Source organism: Lycorma delicatula, chromosome 2 (genome assembly GCF_047948215.1).
Source record: "Lycorma delicatula isolate Av1 chromosome 2, ASM4794821v1, whole genome shotgun sequence".
In the NCBI taxonomy this organism is placed as follows: Eukaryota; Metazoa; Arthropoda; class Insecta; order Hemiptera; family Fulgoridae; genus Lycorma; species Lycorma delicatula.
The window spans coordinates 132,279,728-132,297,728 of record NC_134456.1 but is presented as its reverse complement, the minus strand read 5'-3'; the positions used below and the strand labels follow the sequence as shown (position 1 = coordinate 132,297,728).

The window sequence follows — 18,001 nt, the reverse complement described above, 5'->3', positions numbered from 1 at the left end:
TTCTGTAAAAATATGATATAAAAGAATATTTTTTTGTGAAAACGGACTTTATGGCTAAAGCTGGGAAGTTTACAGAACCGTTTTGGTCAGCAATTAAAATTATGTGATTAGTCTAATTTAAAAATACGACGTTTATTTTTAATTTTAAAAAAATTATAAGCTGAAATCAATATTTTTTTTTTGTGATTAAATATTTATTAATTACATAAAAGCATTTAATTTATACGTACTCATATGTACATAGAAGGAATTTATAAAAAATTGTCATATTTACCACAAATTTTTATTTAAAGCTTCTTCAGTGAAGGGAAATTTCAACTTGAAAATTGGTATTTGTACCAATGAATCTTTTATTCCTTTTAAATAGGGTTATGAAAGATCTTTGCGGTTTATGGTACATATGAACATTGTGTGATCGGTATTTTTAAATTTAGAATGTTATTTTTCGGTATTTTGTTTTATTTTTTTTTTTAATATTCTGAATTTTTCAAGTTTCTTACTTTATTTTCTGTATTGTTTGGTGAAAAATCTTTTAATTATTTTATTTTTTGTTAAAAAAAGGAAAACATAAAGACTCAGCGTAAACTTAATTTAATTTTTACACTATTCCGACCTAAAGTTATTCCTTTCGTTATTTAGTACTGTATTTAAAAATAAATTTTGTAATTTCATCTTACTGAGTAACTCTTTCAGCTAACTAGTGTAATAAAAGATACAGCATAAACTTTACCCTCTATTGTTTTGTATCACTTTTAAACATTTATCGTTATATTATCATCATAACAGTTAACATTACATTAAACATTATTACCCTTTGAAGAAGGGATGTTCAACCCATACTCCCGGGTGAGCACTTGCCACCCGTCATGCTCGTAAATGTGGCCCACTAACTCAGAGCTTAGAAAAATTAACTTCAGAATACATACATTTTTAACTGTTGAAATAATCTTCGTTTGATTCGTCAATTGAGAATTATATTAAAAATTTACCATTGAAATTAAGCATTAAATATCTAGCAAAATCAATCGTGAATAAACTTTTGGGCGCCTATTAAAATTGTAAAAGTTATACTTTGTTAGCAATAAGAATGATTAATTACGCCGAATAAAGCCAGCTCTCACATCTGTGCAATTATATCTACACATGTCCGGACGGGCAACGACATGGTACTTCCTTACTTTCACTTATGTCGGCTAACTGGTCAATGGTATTGCTCAGGAGGTCCCTGTGGAGTACGGGATTGGCGATCCCGAGCTGCCTGAGGTGGTCGTGGTTGTGCTTCACGGTTTCACAGTTTACAACGTGATCGGGGTCATGATCTGTTTTATCCTGACCTTTGGTGGTGCGTGGACGGGAAGTGCTTTTCCCTCCTCCCATTGGTGGAAACCGGATTGGGGTGAGATGATAAGAACTTGTGCTGCCGAATTCATACACCGCTCAACGTGAGTCGGTAACTTTGGAGTGAGCTACTTACTTTGAGCGGTCCAAACCTTGGCAGGAATTGTCTTATGGGTAAAAGTGCTTACTGCTGCGGTCGAACCGTGGGATGTTAGTATAGCGGATCAGGCAGTGCCTGACTCCCGGGTCCGGGTTAAATATGTGGGAGACGGCTGAATAGGAAAAGTCAGGCAGGATCAGTAATCCGGGGAAATGCCCAACAGGCTCTTTGGCTGCCCCTTATAACAACTTTGCTGGCGAATTTTCTCGTATGGACAATTCTACTTTCATACACATTGTGTTGCAGAGAGTCAACATAAAAACCCTCGCTCACAAGAGTCTTTATCTTCGCAAGCGAAGGGAAGGAAGAACATGTAGTTTGCAAATGTAGAAAAGACGGATCGAACCAAGTTCCGACCGAAAAAACTGCGACGATATAAAAATATTTAGTTATCAAAAGTGAAGAAGGAAATTTTGGTAAGATTTAGTCCATTTGTGATAACTCGAGGCATCACAAAAGCTGCTGAACGACTGATAAATGAGGTTCGAAAAACTGCTATTAGACTGTTTGCTGAAACCATCCACAATTTACAGTCGGTACAGTTAATTGATACGAAGAAAATTGCAATTTTGGATAGTGAGCTTACGCCATATGGTTACATAAATACCTTAAAGGGTATTGTTGTTTGCATGGATATTCTGTATTGCACCGAAGAGGAAATTCTCGAAGAGCTATATGAACAAGGAGTTATTGCGTATCGACGATTATACACACGACAATACTGAGAATTTGAACACTCCGCGTCGCATGTCCTGACCTTCAACAAACCGGAGGTGTCAGGAGAAAATAAACGCTGGATTCCATAGACGGACTCTACGTCCGTTTATTCCGACTTCATTGCAGTACTTTAGATGTCAATTATTTGGACATACAGCGGTTCGTTGTAAAAGAAAATAAATATGTGCTGGTGGCGACCCCTTGCATTCAGATGATCAAAGTAGTGATCCACCTGTTTGTGTAAATTGTTATAGCCATTATCTCGCACGATGGCGAAACCGTCCAACCTATTATGAAGAAGTAGCAATTTATTAGGTAAAGATCATTCAAAGGTTGAACAACTTCCAAGCGAAGTAAATCGTTCAAAGTAGAACGCCGAAGGTATATTGCATTACGTACAGGTTGCTGCGGCTCCTGCAACATCTTTCAAACCGAAGGATGTAATTTCAGAATAGCTCCGGCTTTAGCCAGTATGGTTGAGCATATTAATAATGAGAGTTTTAGTTACCGACTAACCAGAGATGACTGTCTAAAACCTGTAAACAAGACAGCCGATATGAACAAAGGAAAGACTTTTTGAAAATACTTTTTGAAAGAACGATTTGAAAAAGTCCCCATTCAGGGTACTCAAAACAAGCGATAAAGATATTATAAAATGAGGATATTGAACGACCAACAATGAAGCCCCCGAAAGCACGGAGAACTTTAAATGAGAGGCCTAGCACTTTAGCCACCCTACACACTTTAGCTGGGAGTGCATGTAGTCTTGACCCTTTTTTTTTTTTTTTTTCTCAGCTCCCCTGGGCCGGACCGACTTGTTGGTATTACGCCATCCAGGAGAGTGTCTTCATACTCAAATAGGCCTTCCCGCCTACCAGCTATATACTGGCATGACAGGTCGTCCTACCGGTAGCTTTTTTTGAGAGTAATCTTTTATTTTATATGCCCCTTTCAGACACCAAGCCATACCTGGAGTGTCGTGACGTGGTGTCGAGGTCTTTTCTCTATATCTTGTGTTTTATTATTCTATTATTCCCTAAACTATATTCCCAGCGGCTCATTAGAATCGACACACCTCGGCATGCCGGCCCTCCATGCTGAGGCTGTCCTCCCTTCCCTAACCTAAATCAAAAACCCAGTCTCCTTTCGTCGATGTTTTTCTGCGATAAGATCTGTCTGGTGTAACAAGCTATTTTCTTCCAGTTGGATTCCCGACTAGTAATAAAAGGTATTATAGCTTCGGGAGTCATCCCGTCGATCGCCATGTCAAATCTGAGGGCGGCCTATCTTTCACATATGAAGAAAGTATGTTCTGCATCGTCGATCTCTTCGCAATACATGCAGATTGCCTCTGTTCTCCTTCCTACTTTATTTAAGTAATTATTAAACGACCCATGCCCGGTGAAAAATTGCGTTAAAAAGTGATCCATCTCGCCAAAACCTCTTCTTATCCATGGTTCGATCTCCGGGATGAGTTGTCTTGTCCAGCGACCCACACCGCTATTAGTCCACCTCTCCTGCCAGGTAGTATGGACTTCATCTTGGGCCTCTTCATCTGCTCTGCCCTTCGATCTTTCGACTCTATATCTCGCGATGAGATATATCGGCAGTACTCCGGCGAGAACACAAAGGGCTTCATAGGACACTGTCCTATACGCGGCCACCACACCTAGGAGCCCTCTCCTATGCACCCTCGCTAACTTCTCCTTGTTACGCCTGATATCTATAGCGTGACTCCATGCGGGAACAGCATACATCAACGAGGATACTATCGTTGACACCAACAATCTGCGTTTTGATGCTCTAGGGCCATTCTGCGTTGCCATTATAATGTTAAGACTCTTTACCATTGCTTCAGTCTTCCTACATATGTTACTTATATGGTCAGTGTATCTACAATTCCTCTGGAAGGTAACTCCTAAGTATTTCAAACTATTCACCTCTCCTATAACTTTACCATCGATGAAAATAGTAATAGGATCCAGTACTCTTCTTCCAGTGATTTCGATACACCTACATTTTTCCAATGACAACTGCAGACCCCTAGAAATCATCCACTCATTAATGATCTGAGTGGCCGCGTTCGCCCTCTCTTAGACCTCAATTACCGTCCTTCCCTCAACTAGTACAGCGAGATCATCTGCATATGCCAACACCTCAACTCCAGCAGGGAACATTCTGTGCAGGAGATCATATATAACTAGCAACCATAGCAGCGGCCCCAGGACCGATCCCTGTGGCACCCACCTTGCATCTAAAAATGAATTCTTCCTTCCTGGGCTTCAATCAAACATCTTCTATCGGAAAGATAGTCTCGATTTGCCTACATATATAAGGGCTCAATCCCTTTGTGGCCATTGCCCTGTTTATGTGAATCCAATTGAATGAGCCAAAATCATTCTTTATATCAAGTGAAATCATTAATGGAATGCGTCTTGTGCGCCACGTGCCTCTTCTGACTTCATTAGCCCAGTCCGAAATCCTACAGATGGCCTTCACAGTGGACCGCCCCCGCCAGAAACCATACTGGTTTGGGCTAATCCCGACTCCCTGTTCAAGTTCCCGAATAATACGGCCCGCCAGCATTTTTTCTACGAGTTTCCCCATGGTATTCAATAGGCTCAGGGGTCTGTAAGTGGCGTCCTCCTCCATGGGTGCACCTTTAGTAAGGAGCACCACCCTGGCCTCTTTCCAACACGCTGGGAAAACTCTTCTCTCCAAACCGTAACTGGCAACCTCTAATACTTTCCAGGGAGTCTTCTGGACTAAACCTTTGATCACCGCTGCAGGGATTCTGTCCGGTCCAGGAATCTTCTTTAAAGCCAGACTTTTGGCCTCTAGTTGCAGTTCATCTATAGTAAATCTCCTGCTCTCACATGGTGTGGGTCCACTATCATCGGCTATCATGCTAGGGAACAATCTCGCCACATGCATTTCAGCATTAGCCTTATCCAAAATAGGTAATCGTCTGCCGAACTTCTTAGTTACTCTAAGATGTTACTCTTACCCTGATGTAATGCTAACCGCACCATCAGTTGCTGCCGGTATCAGATGATACCAGCAGCAAAACATTCTCTATAATTTACTGTAGAGAATAAGAAGATTCCAACTCAGAAGCCTTGGACATCTTGGAATTTTACATGAAAGCCATCACGAAGATAGAAATAAGCAAAAAAAACTGGATTGCCTTATGGTAAACCTAGGCGTTAGATAATGTGAATGTAATCAGTTTTATAAGTTATTGACGAATTTTTTTAAGAGTAGATTTTAATGACGGGATTATACAATCCGTTTTGACAGATAAGATATTTGTTTGAAACGGAAGTCTGTTTTTAAGTGGAGGGCACTTATCATTCTTATTATGTTGTGCTGTTTTGGGGTTTTTAATATTGCATGAAAAGTTTATTTCTGGATGATCTGTTTGACAACACTAGTCATCTGATTAGTTCGCTAGTGATTTTATCAGGGAAGTAAACTTTTTTTTCTATTTTGTTTGGAACAAGAGAAAAAGGGCTAATACCCATAGTAGTCAGTGTCCATAACACTCAAAAAAAAAATATTAGTCCTATGTATAAAACTACTTCATTTAAATTAAAACAAAACAAATAATATAATAAGTAATAAACTTTGATTTTCATTTTATGTAACTATATTTCTAAGAATTAAATGTTTGAAATTGATTTTTCATTAGTTTCAAGTAAAATTTTGTGCAACTTCTCTTTTAAGTTGTACCGGTTGTAAAATGAATTAAATAGTAAGATAATATGATTATTTTTTGGACAAAAATAATGTTGCAAAGTAATTTTACATGTTACGTATTTCTTTAATACAACTTTTCCCTATACGAAAAGTTAAATAAAAAAAATAATTTAAATTTAATGATAACACTACATAAAAAAGTATGTTTGTTCTTTTTTTATGTCTTTGGCTCTTAGAAATATTATTTTAAAAATGCTGTAAGTATGATATATTTTTTTGAAAATAAAAATAAATATGTAGAAATTGAATGTGAGGAATAAGAATCAAAATTTAATTTTACTTTTAAAATTTTCTCTAAGTTATCTTTTGCAGATGTCCAATTTCATCGGAAAACATATCATTGTGTGGTACAGGATATATTTTTAAATTAATAAAGGGGCTAGTGGCCAACAAAATCTTTGAGGACTTCTTCTTTGAAGTTCATTTTTGCTTGCTAATATAAGATTTTTGTTTGTAAGATCTAATATAGTAGTATTAAGACTATAGTAATATAGAGCTAAATATAAGTAATATAGCTATAGATGTAGAGTATAGAATGGAGAGACTTAAGTGATTTCCTGTACGAACCGAGTAAACCAAACGATGGAAAAATGACTACGCTGTTTTGCTCCACAACTCTCTTTAAAGCCAACCGCTTAACGTATTTGTGTCGTCACAATCTCTTTGCTTTCGTTTAGTGCTATCTGCCCGTCGCACTTGAGGTTTGATATCTGTTGGATATCAGACTTGACTAACGCATCCTCAACTGTAATCTTGGTACGCCAGTTTAGTGTTACCCACTTGCTTTTCGATTTGAACCACGAAATAAGATGATGTATTTTTTACCGAAGCTTTTACAGTTTCTAAAAAACCTTCACCCACTTTTGTATACCCGCATCAAAAACTCACGAAACAGTTCCGTCATTTCCTGTGAAATTTTATTTTTTACCTTGTGAAGGACATCTCGTAAAAAAGCTAGAAAAAATGAATTACATCTCATTTATGCTGTCTCTATGTTATAATGAGTACGCAATATATTTAAAAATTTGATACCTTTGTCATATATAGTGGAGTGAGTGCAAAACTTAATTATCAAACAATTTAACTTGAACAAAATTATTGTAATGAATGGAAAATGGTCTTCATTATCAACTACGAAAACAATTTCAATTTAGAAATATATTGAACCGTAAAGGTTTAACTTAAACTGCTTGTTTTGTTAAAAGTGAAATAATATCATTTTTTCTGAATAGAATTTATTTCGTTTGAGTTTCCTTTTGTAAAATATTTAATAAAATTAAATCACAGAAGACGGAATGTACGGTTTTACTTAATAGCTTAAATAAATGGAAGCAACTTACAAATTAACAGCTTTATTCAACGATTTGTTATTTTGAAGAATGAAAAGGTTTTATTAATTAAAAGATTTTTACCTGGAGGTATTCCGTATTTTTCGTCTGGTAACCAAAATGCATTAGAAATGTACTACTGCTTCTTCTAGTTGTATGTAAATGGGCAATTTTAACTAATGGCGCAACAGTGTGGCCATCGCTGAGAGCTTCCAACGTTGAGTCACGAAAGTTTATAGGATGATCAATCGGTTTTTCCCAGTCTGTATACTCATTCCTGATTGTTGAGAATATTTCATTTAGGTGATATACATACGTATTCCGTACATAGGTTCTGTAACATAACATAAGATATTCAGTTAATATAAAAACGTATTGTAAAACTGTACTCATCACAAAGTATTAATAAATTAAGGAATACTTAAAAAAATTCTAGTTTTTAAAATTACAGTAATAATTTGTACATATTATCCTAAACTAAGTGTTATTAAAGAAAAAAAATTAATTTGTTTACACATCGTCATTGTTACTCATGAACTGCTGTACGGAAGGGAAGAATAACTTACTAGTATCTAAAATATTATGTTTCAAAATTACAATTTTTTAAAATATTTATTTCAGAAGTTTGCAGTGAACAAATAAATGAAGTAATTAAAACAATATTTTTTAGGAACTTTAATTTATCTCTCAACTTATAGAAGTAGAAAAAAAATTTAATTTGTGATATAGTCAGATGAGTCTATGCTACATTCAAAAAATTATCACATCAAAGTGTAAGGTAAAAAGATAAAATGTATTTTTCTTTTATTTGGTTTACTTAATAAAATTAACTGGTTCCAACTAGCTATTATTTTATAAGAAGATTAATAGACGGAAAAAAGTATTAAAGGTATTTTATGTATATATATATATATATATATATATATATAACCCAATTCAGCTGTTAATACGAATAGGTATTAACAGCTCCGTGCTGTTAGCCTACAATGTTTGTTCATTACACATCCGATTACAGTTCAATTATGCTCGATCAATTATATCCTATAGAATAGCATTTTTGTGAGGCTGAAATGGATTTAAACTCTGAATACAGATATTGCTTTACTATTTATAAGAACTTCGTAATGAGTTTGTACTTGTACATTATGCACTAATGCTCTTTAATTGAAAAAAAATTTCTTGCTAGCACTTGAATAGTTTTAAGTTTTATTTACATACTGTATCTACATATATTTATTTTTTATAAATAAATCATTTATAAAAATAGTTTTAAGGAAATAAAGATGTGAATATTTATTCTGCTGAAAAAATCCAAAAAAATAAAATATATATGAGTGTATATATACAAACTATTACAATATTTAAAAAAAAAACCTCATAAAAAACAAAACGAATTCCTCATGTATGATACTCAGCAAATAAAAAAGGCACTAATGGATTGTAAAGGGACCTCTTAAACAGAATAAAAACTAAGACAGTCCTAAACTTCCACCATTCAGAAATATAAACAAAATTAAAAGCTTTAAAACATACTTAAATTAAATTATCATTAAAATATATATATTTTGGCAAAGGACAATATCTTTACCGGAAATTCTCACACTGAAAGTTTTTAAGGGAATACAGATAATTAGGGTTACGAAAATTATTCTCGAGTGTGGCTAACAAATTACCCCACTACACTACACTTAGCCGACGTTTCAAGAAGCACCTTAATCGGATGGGTCACTCGCTTCTTCAGTTTTCAGTTGCAAGCCTTTATGGTTGTATAGATCCGTTCGTTGCGTGGAATTCCTATTAGCTATGATTTATTCAGGAACTTTTTAGTGTAATTTAATTGAAAGAACTATTTCTTTAGTACGATGTTCTATGTAAATTCGAGTATGTTTGAAATAATAGTGTGCTTTTAGTTTTTAGAAATACTTGAAGTGCACTTACGAAATCACAGAAAAAAAGCGATTTGGCCGTAACGTGATGTAAGTGTTTGGGTATTGCAGAGTTTTCTAGTAAAGCGTGCCAGTGTCGAAGTAGACCAAATCGAGGTAAGCTTAATGACCAAGTATAAAAGGATCCCATAATTTTCACTATTTTAGACTCTTCGCTGTTAATTGTAAGTATAGTGTTACGAAAAAGTTAAATAATGTCTTTTACCCTCCTTAAGAGTACCATTATTTTGCTTTTTAGGACACAAGAATCTATGTAAAGATAGATATATAAGATTCAATATTTTTATCCAAAGAAGCGCTTTCCACTGTTTTTCACATTTAATTGTTCGAACAATTAATTGTTAGAACAAAATACTTATGTTTAGTTGTCATCATTTTATAGATATAAAAGAGCAATGTGCTATGATACATAGCAGTGTATTAGAACTAAAATATTTAACATAATTAGAAGCAAAAACTCACTACTATTACAAAGTCTAATAAATTTTCTCTAAATCGTAGGATATTTGGATAGAAGGTTATCATTTTTCTTGATCAAATGCCCAACCATGACTGAGACTTTCTTTCTTTATTTTTCCTGTTTAGCCTCCGGTAACTACCGTTTTAGATATTACTTCAGAGGATGAATGAGGATGATATGTATGAGTGTAAATGAAGTGTAGTCTTGTACATTCTCAGTTCGACCGTTCCTGAGATGAGTGGTTAATTGAAACCCAACCACCACCAAAGAACACCGGTATCCACGATCTAGTATTCAAATCCGTGTAAAAATAACTGACTTTACTAGGACTTGAACGCTGGAACTCTCGACTTCCAAATCAGCTCATTTTTTGGGAAAACACGTTCACCACTAGACCAACCCGGTGGGTTAACCGTGACTGAGACTGCCTTGTACAAGAATAACGGATAAATGGACCATGGTTAATTACACAGTCTTTGTTGTATCTATTACGATTATGCTGTATATTCCATTCCTTTGAATTGATTATTTTTGAGATATTATGTTATTTTGAGTTATTATTTTTAAGTTATGCTTTGGCATGATAACCAAAAATGAAAAAGGGATTTTTACTGTTTCGTAAATGTGACCGGATTTTAATGTTTTCAATTAAAATCGATTTTATTCTTTCTCAAACTTATCTCCTAAAAGTATTAAAGTTAAATTTTTTCGGGTTAAACTATTTGATTTTGATAAAATAAATGTTTATCTTCTAGTAAAATATATATATATATATATATATATATATATATATATATATATATATATATAATAAAATATATAAACGACATATCTTGTTACAGTGTAAAATATTTCACATTACTTTTTGCCATTTTGAGTATATAATCTTGCTAGTTTTCAGTCACTACACATTGCTGATGTTGTTTTTAAATATTTATGTCAATGATTAATCAATTAATTATTATTTTTACTTTCTACATATATTTTATAATGAAATTAATATAATAATCCATCTACTTTTTTTTTTTTTAATGGATTTCGATTTGAAATGCCGATCTCAAAAAGTAGCCCAAATTTGCGAAGATATTTTGTTGAATTCATGTGGATTTTTGAATCGAGTTAAGCAAAGGGAATTTTTTTTTGTCATTTTCCTTTACCGAACAAAAGAATTTCATATGATTCAGGATATAAAATAAGACTAACTTCATTTTTTGCAGTTGCATAATAACAATAATCCTTTTATGTTATTATTATGTATTTATAATACAATATACGTAGTAAGATGTAAAACAAAATAATTCAGATTTTTGTTTGTTTTTCTGAATGAGAAAAATGTAATGCCCAACAGCACGTTATCAAAAATAAATATCGATTAAACTTAAAATAAACTGGTGAAACCAATTTTTTTGGAAAAATGTTAAAGTACATGTAATAAACATACAATGAAAAACTTGACAATTTTATTTTTCAGGACGTAGCAGATCATTGAAATTAAATAATTTGAGAAAAAAAAAAGGTTACCAAAATTAATAAATTTCCATAATATGTAATCATGTTTTGTACTATCTTTGATCTTCGCCGATTCATAAAATTGATAACGTATATATTTATTAATTTTGAAAAGAAAAAGTACATTTACAGCATAAAATTAAATAAAGTATTCTTTCTGCTTTTGTAACTAATCACATAGTTTTGATTTATAACACGCTAAGCTACCCAGTAAGGACTAAGCTTTACGTCTCGGATATTACTAAGTATTTAAATTATCGTCCTTGCACGTGTTGCGTGAGTCTACTTGCACGTTTTAACAGTATCGTTCAGCGATAAAAGCTGTCACAACACTTTGAATTATTGCTCCCTCCTTGTAAGAAATATTATTAATGTATATAAGACATTTTAAATAGATTAGACAGTTAGTAGGAATCGAAACGCTCAGATATACGCATACACGTGTAAATCCACCCATGCACTCATACTAAAATTAACATGTATGTATATATTTTAAACGTATCCATATTTGTTTGTATAAAAACGAGCATTGGGTATCAGCAACATCCATCGAATTACAATTTGTATATTTTTCACATATTTACAATAATTTGCCTAAAAAAAGATAAAATAAGCATTTCTTCTTTAAAAATATTCCTTAGTAGTTTCCATAACGCAGTGTAAAGTAAGTGGTAAATGCTACCATACGAAAAATAAATGAATTATGTTATCGCAAATTTACATTACGTAAATTAATTTTTTAAATAAATGTTACTCAGCAGAGAAATTTATAGTGTAAAAGTACTTTGACATATACTACTTGTTAAGAAACTAATTATTATATGTAAATTACTTAACGTAGTCGTTAAAAATACGTATTTCATTTACTGACATTACCGCTAGATACTCGAACAAACAAAAGTAATATTTTACATACTTTTAGGTTTGGCTATTGGTTGTTTTCCTTTAAAATTTAAAATTAAATATACTGTAATTAATTATTCATATATTTTTACATTAAAAATTTTCTAAAACAAAAACATATATATATATATATATATATATATATAAAACTAGTTTGCTTGTTTATTTTTACGATGAAACTAAGCGGATGAAAATGAATATTATAATCAAGTATAGCTGGAAGCAAGCCGCTGTGGATCTGTAGTAATTTTTTTATTGCATAATGTCATCCATGACTGGGGTACAAATCCCAAACCTTCCTGATGAAAGACGCTGTCACCCGGCACCGCACAAAGAACAGAATTAATTAAAATATGTTTTGTGCTTCAAATAAGTCAGATTATTCTTGCCTAACAACCAATTATTATCAATCTCATCTCACTATTATATAAAGAGACAACAATGTATTTTTCATTTATTCCCAAAAACCGCGAAAACTACTGAATAAATCACTATCAAATTTCAATTGTAGCATTTTTATGACCTCTGGAATATTTTTCACAGCTCAAATCTCTTCAATCTCACTACTACATAAATCATAAATAAAGAAACCTAAATAAATAACCTAACTGCTTTTTTTAAATTTTTATGTTATTGTCTAATCTGGGGGTGATCGGCGAGAACTTACTCTTACGCCAGCAAATTTGAATATTTATATACTGAACTAAGGAGTTTCTTCAGGAACCATTCATATGATTTCAGGCCATACATACGATTGACCTGGATTCGTCTTTCAATTTGATCATAATATTTTTATTAATGCCTAGAATAACGAGGTTGCAGATGGGAAGAAGAATTTCTAGGGTTATTAGAATTTATTATCATAGACAACGTGAATCTACACCCGAGCTTTCTCAATGACTTGAAGATCAACGAATACCCGTGGCTCAAAATCGAGTTCAACCTTTGACAAATATGTTAGGTCTCCAACCAGCTTTTGATTATCATCCATAAATTGACTATCTGAGTATGAAATTTATTTAAATAGTTAATATGATTAAAATATGTAACCACTGTCATGAAAAAAAAAATGGAATGATGAAACTCCTGGACTTGCTGTGCTGAAAAATACAAAGTAGTTCTTAAACTACATTATCGTCTTGATTTCATATAAAAAATTATTTTGCGAACACATCTGTTATCTAGACTTTTGATTTTATCCGAAAAGTTGTGAATATTGGTATTGCTGACAGCAACAGCCCATACATAATTTCCAAAAACCTATTTCCAGTTATTTAAGTTTTATAAGCATATAACGGGAGAATACTGTGACTGTTAATATATGTCTGTGTGTGTGTGTGTGTGTGTGTGTGTGTGTGTGTGGGGGTGTGTGTGTGTGTGTGTGTGTGTGTGTGTGTGTGTGTGTGTGTGTGTGTGTGTGTGTGTATGTATGTGGAATGCATATTATATATATATATATATATATATATATATATATATATATATATATGAGAAATACCGTGACCGGGGAATGCTAATATATACATGTATATACTCGTATGTGTGTTGATATCTGGGGAATAGTAGATATTTTGGTTAAATAGGTAAATAAATTAGAATGGCTGTTAGATCAAGATTATTAAGGTATTAATGAGATAAAATAAAACATTCATTATTTAATAAAATAGTTTTTGCATTAATTTGTTCAGTAACTACTTAAAATAATTTCCATGTTCTTATAATTATGAAGATTTTTTCTTGTGTTTTTTTTACGTTACAATTTTAAAAATCAATAGAAGTAAACGTTGCTATTGATGTTAGTTATAAATTCATTTTATAATTAATTAATGTTATTTTAGTCAGTAAAATAGATTATTAGCAATAATTAATACGTCTTTTATGAAACCAAATAAATATTCCAATAGTTATTATATCAGTTAAATATATATCCCATTTATTCCTCTCTATAGTTATTTGCAATTTATTATTGCGATGGATATTTATCAGCGAATCAATTAACAAACATTGAAAAAATACTAATCACTAATAATTCATTATTACCATTTGAATTAATAATACCGGAAGCCGTACAAAATAAATATATTTTTACGTATTTTATAAATGAGAAGTGAATTTATTTATAATAAAATTATGCCTTTGTCATTTAATAAATTAATTTATCAATAGAGGAAATTTACGTAGGAATTCACTGACAGATCAAATATATTTTTGGAAATGATTTTTGTATTTTTATATATATGTCTGAAAAGATTCAATTTTTGTCCAGAGGATTAGATTGAATTCTGTTTTTTTTTTTCGGAAGTGGACGTGAATAACTGTAGGCTATAACATGTATTCCTACATATTTCATTTTTTCCATATTTCTTTTATATCACTCTTCAAGTACAAATACTTTTTCTCTTCCTATTTATAGACGGATTTTTGTTTGTTATTCGGATTTATATTGTTAGACATGCTGCGTTTTTAAATTATTTTTTGTTTCCATGTTCATAAAATAAGTAAGTCGTTATTTCAAAAGAGCTTAATGGATGTAGGTTTAATTTAAACTACTTAAAAAACTCTATTTTACATAATTTCTATTGTAGTTGTCTTTTCATTTATCTTTTTTTAATTTTTATTTATATGATTTAACAGACTATTTATAAATAAATTGCCAGTTTTTTAAATTATAATCTAGTTTTGTTTTGTACATGACTATTGTTTTTTTCCCACAATATTTTATTTAATTTTATTACTTTTTGAATGTTATTACTTTTATTCTTATTTACTAAAAATAAGGAATAAAATGGTACTTTTCAAGATAAATGTTTTATAAAAAAACAATTTGAAATTGTTTCAAAGCGATTTAAAATTCATTGAGAATCCTTAAGATAGAAATTTGACCAAACAGGAAAGTATAAGGTTAAAAAAGAATAATTTCTATTTGTAAACTAAGAAAATAATCATTGCAGCTGGTAAAATTTAATTAAAATTAAATCCATTTACTTTTATTGCCTTAAGAAAGATACAGAATTTCACATCTAGTTCACGAAAATTCAAGAGGTTTTTAGTTTTTAAAAAAATATCTCGCTACATATTTTTGTTATCAATTTAGTTTATAAAAATAGGAGTTCTTTTATCTTTATTTTACTTACCAACGTAAGTGTATTTTTTAAAAAATACATTTATTTCATTTAGATTAATCTAATTTACCTGAACTCTTAGTTTAACCTGTTTCTACCATCTTATCAAAAGAAGCAATGAAACGTCTTTACCTTTACGGCTAGTTAAATAAATCAAAATGGAGAAAATAAGATATAATTGTTCCAAAATTGTAAACCAAAACGATTTAAAATTATTAACTACGATATTAATTAAATATATATATTCAAAGACTTTAAATTTAAAGGTATAATAAAAAAAAATGTCATTTATCAATTTAAAAATTTATTAGAAAACTTAATATATTTTAAGAATCTATCGCCTAGAAAATCTGCCTAGCTTAAAAAATTTTGAAAACCTCGTGTTTAAATATAGTACGGACAATCTAGTGCTTGATTTTGTAAATTCCTCAACTGTTGTGTGGCACGGGACGGAGAAGGGTGTTGTATTACGTTTTTACTTTGCTTTTAACGAAAACCCAAACATAAAACATCGTTAAAACCGTGGATCAATGGTTTATTAACAAAAAAGCTTATTCAACATTTTATAAGAAAAATTAGTGTTAGTAATATTTTTCCCTAACGATTATGTGATATCACGCTGTCGTTAACTTCGTTTGGGAACAAAAGTCATTTGTTCATGTGATCTACGGCTGGGACAAATAAATAGAATTAGTACAGATGACTATTGTATTTTACTATTTACTAGCTACTTCAAATGACTAGCATGCTATTTTGAATAACAGATAATGAAAATAGCGATGATTTTCAATAAAAGTAGAAGTATATTAAGCAGTAAACAGATAATTGCGAGACTCACGTAAAGAACATATTCCGATTATGTCTTCGGATTTCATTTAGAATGGATAGGAACTACTGAAGTGATATAAGTGAAATAGAAGTTTGACACCAAAACCTTTGTTAACAAACTACAGAATTAATTCTAAGAACAGTCAAATAGATCAAAAGCTAATTTAGCTGCGATTAAAACTTCAAAAAATTTGCGCTATGGAAGATAATATATTAGAACTATTAGTATAATTTCTGAAAATTAAAAATGTTACAGTATTTTGAATACCAAAATCTTAATACTTAATTTATTTAACAATTAACAATAAATACGTTGATATAATTTTTTTTCTACGTGCAATACGTTATTAAGAAGACCTACTTTACAAACTCTATTAAAAAACTGGCCAAATATTCAGTATGTGTAAGGCTCTTCTGTGGTAGCGTTTTATTCCTACTTGCATCAATTGATAATGTATGAGGTTTCAACATTTTTATATTAGGATTTTTGTTTTATAATTTTTTACATTGCTTATGTTAAAACCCTAATGAAGCGTTTTGAACAGTTTAACAAGTAAAAAATCAATAAATTACAGAAAGGTAAACAGTCATTCAAGCCATAAAAATACCATCTTTTCTGTTTTTAGTTAAATAATTAGATATATTTTATTCAAAAGTAATAATCTAGATAAACTTTATAAAAATAAAATTACATGAAGTGAAAATACTTTTTCAAAGTGAAAGGAGTAAACTAACTAATGATGCCACATTTCTCTGAAATAATATATATATATATATATATATATATATACAGTATATATACACTCTCTACTAAAAGAACTCCAGATCAAAATAACAAGACGTATTCTTTATCATACAGTTACATTTTTGCTGAAAAAGGGCTAGCGCTGTGTTACTTATTTTCTTCCATTAGTTCTCTCTTGCACTATTTCTCACACTCATTTCTTTTGAGAGTGTTTGTCGGGGGTAGAAAGGATTCCTTTGAACAGTATAACGAGAGAACGCTTTTAGTTACAAAGCTGATTTTTTTCCTTCGAGTTCTATTTGTTGAGTAGGACGAACAGAATTGTAAAAGACCATCATTTTTAGAAAGGAAAGGTAAGTTTAGGATTATATTTTATTTATTACTTTAAAGAATTTTTGAACAGCTTATACAAAATATAGACTAAATTATTTTCATGAAACCTTTCTAATGAATAAAATACACTGCTTAACTTAATTTATTGGAAAAGTATACTGGAAAGTAGAATATAAGTAATAACAACTTTCATTATTTAATTCATAAAAGTTAAGAATAGTGTATAATTATGCAGTATTTTTATTAATTTATTGCCTTTAAGATGCTTTACGCACTTCTTTAAAACTCAACAGTTTTGACAAGATAATAAATGTATAAAGAAACCCAGGAGAAAGAACTGTTCTTCAAAACAACTTTATTTTAGTGGTTTTTCTCCTTAAAAAAAGAAAAAAGTTAATTGGTTTTAAAAATATTTTCTTCGCTGCCGAAATATTATGAAACAATTATATTTAGTATTTTACAGAGGAGAAGTAATATTAATAAAAAATAACTACTCAGTTTCATGTTTGCTTTCCAGTCTGAATGGTGAATAGTAGTATCATTTATTTTCATAATTCCTGATTTTAAACCCTGTCTGGTATATTTCTGTTACACGCAACACAAAAGCAATCACATAATCAAAAAGAGTTATAACTATAACTTTTTGTGAGTTTATAATTATCAAATAAATAATGCATTGACTGTTTAATAATCATTTTATTATTTTTAATCATTTTTTTAAATTTAATAATCATTAGTGTTTAATAATCATTATTAAATAAATAATGAAAATAGATATATACAGTTTATGAATCATCAATATAGCATAATAAATTTATCTGTTAATATGAGTTAGTTGTACTGTACTTGTTTA

The 18,001-nt window shown here is 31.0% G+C and overlaps 1 protein-coding gene and 1 long non-coding RNA gene across 2 annotated transcripts in view; one reads left to right on the top strand and one right to left on the bottom strand.

Moving 5' to 3' along the window:
* LOC142320255 (uncharacterized) overlaps positions 1–18,001 on the top strand; it is a 521,142-nt gene that overhangs the window by 270,621 nt on the left and 232,520 nt on the right. The window lies entirely within an intron of this gene.
* Positions 1–18,001, bottom strand: part of LOC142320254 (neuroligin-1-like) — a 289,299-nt gene that overhangs the window by 74,757 nt on the left and 196,541 nt on the right. Inside the window, exon 6 of the mRNA XM_075357956.1 lies at positions 7,387–7,636. Coding sequence (XP_075214071.1) covers positions 7,387–7,636 — 250 coding nt within the window. The remainder of the gene's footprint in view (positions 1–7,386; positions 7,637–18,001) is intronic.